The 10,071-nt window shown below is 43.1% G+C and overlaps 1 protein-coding gene across 1 annotated transcript; it reads right to left on the reverse strand.

The window, feature by feature from the left end:
• Positions 1-6,765: 6,765 nt before the first annotated feature.
• LOC147895874 (hexose carrier protein HEX6-like) lies at positions 6,766-9,016 on the reverse strand. The gene is made up of 4 exons (XM_087382422.1): positions 8,796-9,016; positions 8,386-8,705; positions 7,648-8,274; positions 6,766-7,320 (listed from the first exon to the last, which is right to left on the reverse strand). The coding sequence occupies exons 1-4, from the start codon at positions 8,932-8,934 to the stop codon at positions 6,913-6,915; spliced, it is 1,494 nt and encodes a 497-aa protein (XP_087238548.1). The 5' UTR covers positions 8,935-9,016; the 3' UTR covers positions 6,766-6,912.
• Positions 9,017-10,071: the final 1,055 nt, after the last annotated feature.

The raw sequence follows: 10,071 nt of genomic DNA on the forward strand, positions 1-10,071 counted from the left end.
GTGCTTTCATAGCTACTCTCAGGTGGTCAGGCTTGTTTTACAAACATATGGGCTGAAGGTGGAAAGAATTTTACTTTTCAATGCTTCATGTCGATGGCGTTCGCTTCTTCGCTTGACGTAGCTTGATGCATGATGCTTTGTTCTTCCATGTGCCATGATGCTTTATGTGTGGATGCCATGCTTTGTGCTATGGTCATCTCATGCACTTGTGCTTTTGGCATGCTTTTTGTATTCATGCGTTGCTTTTCCAATTGTTGCAAAGGTCTTACCAATTGATTTCTTTCAATATTGGTAGTGTCTAATTGCATACAATGATTCTAACTTGACAAGCGCGTAGAGCTCAAAAAGATGATGACTTTTCCTTTTTGGAGCGTGTCCAAATTCGTCTTGGATTGGAAGTTATGGCTTGTCGAAGATTCTGTGAAGAAGATGCCTTTGATGATGATGAGGCATACGGATTCCCATGCGGAATTCAAACTATGCCTGTGAGGAGGCAAGTGTGCCTACAAGGCACTGATGATGTGGCTTTGCAGACCAGATCTAACCAAGGGTGAAATTCACTTAACCCACATTAAATTCTATCTGCCAGGTGTCTGGTGACTGGATTGCCATGTGTTACCATGCTAGAGTTAGCTCAACCACCCTATCTCTTAAGGGTTGGTTTAATTCATTCCACATGTCATTTTCTTCCTAAGGTCTAACCTTGGGAGAAGAATGAGCTGCGATGTCGTCGATGTGGCCTGCTGATTGGAGAAGAGACATGCTACGATGTGGAGTCATGGGAGGTCTCATTGCGCAGAGGTCGTGGAGGGGACGCTGGAGAGCTTTGTCGCCTTCAAGGACGCTTCACTGAGGTGCATCAGAGGTGCGATGTCGAAGAGCCGTCGGTTGGCTAGTCATTGAAGAGCCGTCCATTGGCTGGTCGATGCAGTGGTTGGAGAAGCTCAGAGGCGTAGCTATTTGAAGAAGGCTTGGCCTGTTGGAGCAGCTGTTCGAGCTGTTCGGTCGTAGCTGGCAGGAGCTCGTGGTCAGTGAAGCATTGCAAATGAAGTCTGTCGTAGCTGCATCATTGGAAGTCTGTTGAAGAAGGCGGTGCTTCTACTGTGTGTCTTTGGAGCTTCGAGGTAGTTCAGGAGCTTGTGGGAAGCGTTGTGGAGCTTGTGAGCACGTTGGTCATGTAGGAGTCAGAGATCTATTGTAGGAGTGAGAGCCAAAGCGTAGGTCGTTGAAGTACCGTGGAGCAAGAGCCAAAGCGGGTCGCTAATGGTGTTGGCTACTCCTTTGCCCAAGTTGCCGGATCATTCTCTTTGACGCCACGCTTGAAGGAGTAGCTGGATTCTGAAGCGCTCCGATTGTGCTTGTGTGTGCGCTTGCGTGTTTTTTGTGTTAACGCCCTTGGAATCATTTGTCATCTGCGTGTGTTGGATCTCGGAATCATTCGCATTTTCTTTTGGACGGCAGAGTGACCGCTGCTTCTTACTCTTGGCCTGTTGCCATGAAATTCACCATCTTCAGATTTTGTCAATTGTGCGATCACCTAATCTCCCTTGCTAAAAATAAAACATTCTAATTTGGCCCTGATTTTTGTCGGCAGCTCGCTGTGCTAGGAAGGGAAGCTAGTCATCGTAGGAAGCCATGGGCTCATTTGGAGGCTGTGTAGACGGGCAGTACGTGTTGGCTGGTTGGAGAGCTCGTTTGGGAGATGGCTTGTGGTGGCAGTAGTTCCAAGCTTAGTTTATCTTCAACTCGGCTGATTCGCAGCTACAAGAGAGTCTCTCTAGGACTTTGCAGCTCCTATGCGAGCTCTTCTCAAGAGCTTTTCTTCATACTACAGTGCATCTTTTGCTTCATGAGAAGCTCCCTATCAAACCTCTCAGGGGCCCAATAAGTGGAGAACACTCATACAGACATACTCTAAAAAAACATTTAATGTAAAGGAACCTACCACTTAACAACCCTAATGTATTCTCTAATTACTTTTGCAAAGATCTAAAAAACTAAGCAAAACTACTAGAGAGCTAAGCCCAAGCTCTAGAGAAAACTACCTAATGTTGAACCCCCAAAACCCTAAGCTCTAATACCATGAAAGAATTAAGATCTAAGGAGGCTCATAGTAAGAAAGACTCATGATGGAGAGCTACACCTACCAAGCATAGACTCAAGTTCACTTAGGCTACAAGATCGAGACTTGTATTCATATAGATACTTGAGAGCTTGCTTGTCTACATCAACAATACATGATAGGCCTCTTATATAGAGAATGCCCTTTGAATAGTCAACACATGTGGGATCCTCTCATCCACATCTCTCCTTGTGGATATCCTCAATCCACATCTTCACATCTTGTAGTCCACATCTTAGGGTGGCTACTTTAATACATTCCTTATCACATACCTTTGCCCTTTAATCTATGTGCTCATGGCACCATATCTCTCAACACAGGGGGTATTGCATCATGGGAGGTCCAATTTGTAAGTATTGGTCTCAAATTATATTGTGTTTATGTGGTTTATTAGGAGGTTGTACCTTTGTTCTAACCCCTCTGCAAATTGTGTCATCTTGCAGCTTGATATCATGAACATATATCCTATTCCTACTGTTGAGATAGCCTACCATCGTGGACATGGTAGGCGATCTACTTGGAGGCACTTCTATGAAGAGGGGTTGATTATTGAGGAGCTATATAGCCGGGCTACTGGAACACCCTTGCAGGTATTTAAGTACTTAATTTTTTTAAAATTGTTGTAAATAAAGATTTGATTTTTCATACATTGATACATGTTGTCCCTCGTTTACAGGATCTTAGGGGTATTGAGGAGGAAGAAGGCGAGGATATTGAGGAGAAAGAAGGCGACAAAGAAGGCTCCGAGGGTGGTGAGAGCAGTGATGATGAGAGCGATGATGAGGATGCCTCCGATTAGTCATAGAAGTAGTGCTAGCTAGCTAGTATTATTTTTTATACTTGAAGCCACAGGTGGCGTGGCTTTGTGCTATATGTATATACAAAAACATTTTGGGCTATGAATTAATATACACTCTTATTTTTTTGGCATTCAATTTCCTTATGCAATGTTTTATCAATGAATGCTTTGTGATGTAAAGTAAATGTTTTGGAGTTGTAATGTTTTATTCAGAATTGTAATCGTTGGCTTGTATATGATCGTTTAATAATATATGTACATCAAACTCTAGTACTTCATCCCTTAACTCGAAAGATGATCATGAAATAGTGCACTCACATTCCCTACTTAGTGAAATTAGAAGATGTCCATGATTGAGTTACAAACGATCTCTCAGATATGGATAAAGCTCTCTGAAATCTGAAATTCTTTGAGATTGACGCTAACATTGGGCTATAAAGAAGGAATCGCAATTTGCTTGCGTGTGATCAAACAAGCTTCCTTTTGTGTTTTCTTTGCTCGAGCCTCAAAGTGTTTCCAAATTTCATTGACTTTCGATTGCCATCCTCAAAGATCTTTGGGAAAGGCTTCGAGTAGTCTAACCACATTGAGTTAGGACAGTGGAGTGTTAAGCCATGCATGCTTTGCTTCCATCGACACCCCCAGTATGTCTTGCACTCCATTATTGAAAATAAAGGAATCTTCGTACTTCGCACTCTTCTCTTTAATTATTTTCACCATTCGCATGGCCTGCTCTACAATTGGGAAGAAATCTTCCATCTACTCATGGTGATTGAAAGATCAAATGCAGATGGGCACACAGGGGACATCTTTTGGTAGGCATGCAGTACAGATGCCTCATATTCAAGTGGATTAGAGATAAGAAGTTCAAAGAGAGCGGGCATCACTATGAGAAATGAAAGGTTGAATGCAACAACGGTCTATAAGACATGCAGTCGATTCCTTATTCACCATTACAAACAATATACTCAACAATGAGTGCTTGGCAAATGGATGGACAAAAGTGTATGTGTGATCTAAGGGAAGGATGGTGTTTTCTCAACTCCTTAGCTAAAGAAAATCTATTGGATGACATGTTCAAGCATGCCTCTATGGCTGATGCAATCCTTCTGGATCTCCAAAGCTGTGAATCAATTATCCAAGAAATTCTTTTAAAAAATTAAAATTTAAACAAATAGCTTTCGTCCTTATATTTATTGTGGCAACTTAATTGCATCCACTTTAATCCTTGATTAGATGTCAAAAGTAAATGGATGGCCTTACTCCCTAGTTTATTAAATAGGGCAATTGGGTCACATACATATGAGATGCCCTGAAGGTGAAATGAAAAAGCAAGATTCTCTGCTTCTTGCTCTTAATTAAGCTCAAGCCTAGCTAGGAATGTTCCATGAAATGTCTAAAATACTCCTCAAATGACATCATTCGCAGGCTTGTGTGAAAATAGTTAGAGAGTTATGATAATGTGAGGAATATAATTACCAACAAAAGTTTACAGGGGCTCTCAAAAGGAACTGAGCATCGAGACACGTGTTATAATAAATTTACTTCTAGATTTCTCGGGGGGGTCACTCATCATATGTAACCCTATCACGTGAGTTCAACAGAAGGATATTTTTTATTTCTAAAATTTACAGAAATAAATATACATAAGGGACTATTTAAAATAGTTTTGGAAAAAATTTACAGATTTGTATAGAAAAGGGATATATTTTATTAATGAAAAAATTTACAGATAAGGGATTTTAAATATAGGCCTTGAACGCACGTGATATAGAGGGTTTATACATAGCGACCCCCCTGAGCTAGATTTTAAATAATGGAGTTGCCAGATTTGATAGATCCCAAGCATTGTATTCACTCTTGATTTTAGTGTTCTAGTGTACATTGGCCACCATAACAGAGGAAAAAAGAAATCAGGTGGCACATAGGTGGCAAGATAATTGAGAGATAGCAATAACATTTTTAAATAAACATATGCATCAGAGGGAGCACAAAAATATACAGAGGCTTACCTTTTGGATGGCAGGAGATGACGAAATTGCCACCCAATTCACGGATCATAGCTAGTATCGCCACCACGCGGGAGATTCTGAGAGGGCCCTTGTTCTCAAGATTCTCCCCACATCTTCCTAGCATCGAGTACAGCGCATGCCCACAAAGGAAGATGCTTTGATTCATGGAAAAGCCTTTGATTGCTTTTGGGTGTTCATTTGGGCATCGAGGTCTTTCTCTAGCCTCGATGTGCATCTGGTATCTGTTAAAGAAGCAAGGCTTTGAAGGGTTTGCACTGATGTTAGTGAGAGACAGATGTTAGAAGCAAATATTCATGATCGTTCGGATTCCGGAGATGATGAGGATGGGTGGGTGCTGGTGGAGGAGCTGATAAGGGACGAAAGGATCAAGACTCAAGAGCATGGAGCTAAGGGGATAGATTTTTCCCGACTTGGAGGTACTGATTGGGTATTGGACGCACTTTGAATTAGTATGCAAGGAGCTCCCATATCTTTCATGCACCCCCACATCTTCCTAGCATCGAGTACAATGCATGCCCGCAGTCTTGTATCCCTCTTGCCGTCCATGATTTCATCTGGTTTGCCAATATTCATCTCCCATGGCTGCTCCACAACAAACACTCCGTGCCACCCTCTGGATTGCTATGTTCGGCCTCATCTTTACCCTAGCTGCATAACAATCCAAGCATGGCCCCGAACATGTAAGTCATCTTTCCTGCTCCCTGTTGCAGACGTGTCTATCCAAGTGAGTACACAATTGAAAGTAGATGAAACGTCATGTGGACGAATAAGGGCCTTTTTCTTTATCTCTTTTGTTCTACTTGTGTTCGGGTGTCTCATTCGGGAAGCATTTGCCGTGAGGGCCTCCAATTCCCACCGCCTCTCCTCCTGGAACCCCTCTGATCCCTCCCCTTGCTCCTAGCTCGACATATCCTGTGACTACTCTTCCTTCTTTGTTACCTCCCTCTCCCTCCCTGGCCTCTTCCTTCACTCCCCCTCCCCCCCCCGCTCACTTCCCTCTCCCACCAGGTAGCGATGGATATGGGGGAGTAGAGGAGGGCATTATTAGAATTGGCACATCACTTTGTGCGATTCTGGCGATTGCAGGAGTGGTTGCAGTTCTAGTACTGATTTTGTTGTGTTTTGCAGGGTTAAGAAGAAAGGTGGTAGGCTGAACGTCAGAGTCTTTGAATCGTCAATCGTCGCAAACTTCAATCATTGTCTCATCATCGTCAAGGAGAATGCGGAGAATGCTTGAAATTCTGACACATGGGAGCTCCTCTCTCCTCCATCCTCCCTTTCTTTTTTTTGGTCAGTGGTTAATAGGTTAAAGATAACGTCTCTAAACATACATGATGGCATGAATAATTGTAACATGATAGAAAGATATTAATGTGCAATAATTTGGGAGGAGTCACTACTTCAAACCCCTCTAGATCATGTGCATTCAAGAAGTATTATTAAAGCCCCTTGTCTATAAATTGTAATGCTTTAAAATAAGCCCTTTTTCTATACAAATAAGCCCTTTTTCTATACAAACTACAGCTTTTTCTAATAGCACGATTAAAAAACCATTTCATTAAGTATATTTCTATTTTAAAGAAAGCTTGTGCATTTTTGCTATTAAAAAACCTTTTTTCTTGAAGCCATATACTATATTTACATATATTGAGTGACCCCGTGACAATTCGATATTCAATAATGAGGAAGTTACCAAACTTCTACATCTCTCTCTCTCTCTCTCTATAATTTGTCTATACATGGAGTATATCTTGTATTATAATACGTATATGAAAAAGTTGTCAAAGAGCATAGTAAGTGGCAGTTCATAGAACAATTTTTTTTTTCAAGTGCGGAGAGGGGCACAATTGTGCGTGGCCTACGTTCACAAGCAGCAAGGGTTCCCGAGGGAATCCTATGCGGGCAGCCAAATGAGGTGGGCAAACTCCCAAAAAACACCCAAGGTGCCTGCTCCACAATCATTCATAGAACTTGGACCAGAAGGGGTGTCCCTTCCACAAGTCCCCAACCTCTTCTAAGGGGACACCCTTTGTCTCAGGGAAGAGTTTATGCATGAACACAGTCATGATCATCACCCAGCCCGCGAAGAAGAAGAAGAGCCCCGCTTTGAAGTGGCACAGCATCGCCAGGAACGATTGCGCCGTTACGAATATGAACAACATGATCACACAGATGTTGATGCTCTGCCCCGCCGACCTTATCTCCAGTGGAAAGATTTCGCTCGGTACCAGCCACCCCAGTGGCCCCCATGACCACGAAAACGTCAACACGTACGTACATATTAGCATTACCCCCACAATCGCATATGGTTTGCTGAGTGCGTTGTATGCTCCCAGCTTCCATTGCAGAAGGGCCCCAGTCAGTACCTGAGCGAAGCAGAAGATGTCAATTTGATGTCCGGTTTGTAGCTCAAGAACGCGCGACATGTGGTGGTTTGGCACGGTCAGATTAATTATATTGTGGTGGGCGAGAAGACGACTTCGTCCGTTCATCTAGTCAGTTGTGTGTAGAACGGAAAGAGGAAGACGCTGGTTTGTTGCGAATTAGAAAAGGATTAATTGTTCACGGCATTATCAAATGAACACAGTAGGCAGAAGAACAGTCACAGGACACGACAGCAACATAGACGGTCGTCAGACAGACAGAAGCAAGTGCTGCAATTCGCATACAGCTTAGGCTCGGGAAGAAATTACCAGGGCAGTGAACATCTGCAAGCCACCATTTAGAAACAGGTTCCGTCGCCCAATCCTGTCCAGCACCAGAGCAGCTATAATAGTAGCCACCAATCCCACTCCACCAAGAATCACAGAGGAGAAGAGGGATGCATCGCCACCAAGTCCGAGTGTTACGAATAGCACTGGAGCATAGAATGTGATTATGTTAATTCCCGTGACCTGTTGGAAGAAGGGAATGGCGAACGCCATCACCAACTCAGGCCGGTACTTTCTTGACAGTATATTGCGCCATGGATGCTTCACTGCCTTGCAAAGCTCGACAGCCTCAACGATATCGTCGAGTTCAGCTTGCACGTCTGGAGTTCCACGCATTTTAACCAAAATTTTGTGACCGTCGTCTAGATAGCCTCGCTGGATGAGGCTGCTGGGTGAATCCGGCAAAAATAAGGAGCCGATTGTCATAGTAGATGCGGGAATGAAAGCTAGGCCCAGAGAAAGACGCCAACCCCAGGGAACGATCTTCGCGGTTACATAGTTTATAGCGAATGCACATAAACCTCCTATTGATATGGCTAATTGAAAGAATGTAGTGAGACCACCACGCAACTTTGGAGGAGCCATCTCCGAAAGGTACAGGGGCACAGCCTGAAGAACAGCTTAACGAGTGAGCATCCACATATGGTTTCTCTCTCTCGAGCATGTAATGAACTGTTAATTCTATCATGAAATTGAGAACTTTGAGAAGAGAGTCCGAACTTGATTTGTGAAACCAATTCCGACTCCTAGCATGATCCGCCCTATGATGAGCATTGCCAGATTCTCGGCAACACCATTAAGAGCTGACCCGATCACAAAACAAACTCCGCCGGTCAAAATCGACGCTCTCCTTCCGTACTTCTTAGTGGTGAAGGATGCGAAAAAGGAGGTAATGAATCCAGCGAGATACAGTGAGGAGGTGAACATGGTCAGAATTTGACTGTCGAACTTGCAGTAGTTATCAGTGGTGGCGGCATATCGTTGACGATAGATCTTGGGAAAGAATTTTTTGAGGAAATCATCCATTTCGGTGACACCACCTGGGGAGGGAGATAAACCAAAGCCGGGGATGTAACACAGCAATTGAATATTTCCGGAAAAACTTGCGAGGATGGAGGAGGAAATTGTACCTGAGATGCCGAGGTCGTAGCCGAAGATGAGACCGCCGGAAGCTGCAGTGATGCAAGCCAAGACGACGTAGAAGGTGGTGCGGTTGGAGTAAGGGTAGTGGCGATGGGAAGAGATGTGGAAGGCAGCAACGCCCGGCATGGTTCCTGATGCAGGATGGACTGCACAACAACAAGATTAATAATATGAAGGTGAGCTTGATAGTATGAAGGTTATTGATGGGTGGACTGGATAGTATCAAGGTTACTACTTGTCCCTATGCTCTTTAAGGCTTTCAATTGGGCTGCCAACCACGTGGGACAAGAAACGTGCTCTCCTATACTGTCCTAGAGTCCTTTCCATTACATCTCCTATGTGTCACTCATCTCCTATTTGTCACCTTCTCCCCAAAAGTCATTCCATCAAAGATAGCCATCCCTCAAGCCTTTCTCGCTTTGGAATCTCGCATGCAATCTAGTATCAATCTCGCATGCAATCTAGTATCAGCTATTGCTTCGCACATTACATTGTCCAAATGCATGAATCAGTAGCGTGATCCCTCACACAAGCCACAATTTCTTCTCAAAGTCCTAACACATGTGATGAAATGAAAAAGTGATCCTACCCATATTTAAGAGTAATTCTATCCTATTCCTATCCCACCATGTGCTTACAATCAAAAGAATTAAGGATGGGTTACGTGGGAGAGAGCACGTATCATCATATCATGCATTCAAGAAGGGAGGACAACTCACATGGCTCCTAAAAGACGAGATCCTATTCTAGCTCTTAGGGCCTTGAGGCCATAGTTCATGCCGGGAGAACTAGATCTGGGGTAGGCATCTATATTGAGAAAGAAGATAGCATTGTGTTCTTCGATTATAGGATTTGTACAATTGGGTTCTATTCAATTTTGCCCTTGTTTACATTTTACTGCAACAATAGGGATCGTTGCACAAGAAATTGTTGAAAAAATTGTTGTTATTATAGTGAAAATGGTTCACAAAGGCCCTCATTTAGGATTTACTCCAACTAGTGCAACCGATGCGATTGCTGCACAAGCAATTATTGCAAAAGGACTAAAATAGCTCTAAAATAGGACTACATTTTCCTTAGCTTGGAACTAAAATAGCTCCAAGAACTAGCAAAAATTGTTGCACAAGGATTAATAGGACTAAAATAGCTTCAAATTAGGAGTACATTTTCCTTGGTTTAGAACTATTATAACTCCAATAACCAGTGCGGTGGTTTAGAACTATGATAACTCCAATAACTAGTGGCAGTGGTTGCAAGGAAACT

This window comes from Dipteris shenzhenensis, chromosome 12, assembly GCF_047967505.1.
Source record: "Dipteris shenzhenensis isolate YYH24624 ecotype China chromosome 12, Dip_SZ_1.0, whole genome shotgun sequence".
Taxonomy (NCBI): domain Eukaryota; kingdom Viridiplantae; phylum Streptophyta; class Polypodiopsida; order Gleicheniales; family Dipteridaceae; genus Dipteris; species Dipteris shenzhenensis.

Coding starts and splice junctions, on each gene's coding strand:
- LOC147895874 (XM_087382422.1), bottom strand. CDS start 8,934: ATGCCGGGCGTTGCTGCCTTCCACATCTCTTCCCATCGCCACTACCCT. Junction 8,275..8,385: donor GAATTGGTTTCACAAATCAA/GTTCGGACTCTC, acceptor GCTGTTCTTCAG/GCTGTGCCCCTGTACCTTTC. Junction 7,321..7,647: donor TGCAGATGTTCACTGCCCTG/GTAATTTCTTCC, acceptor TGCTTCGCTCAG/GTACTGACTGGGGCCCTTCT.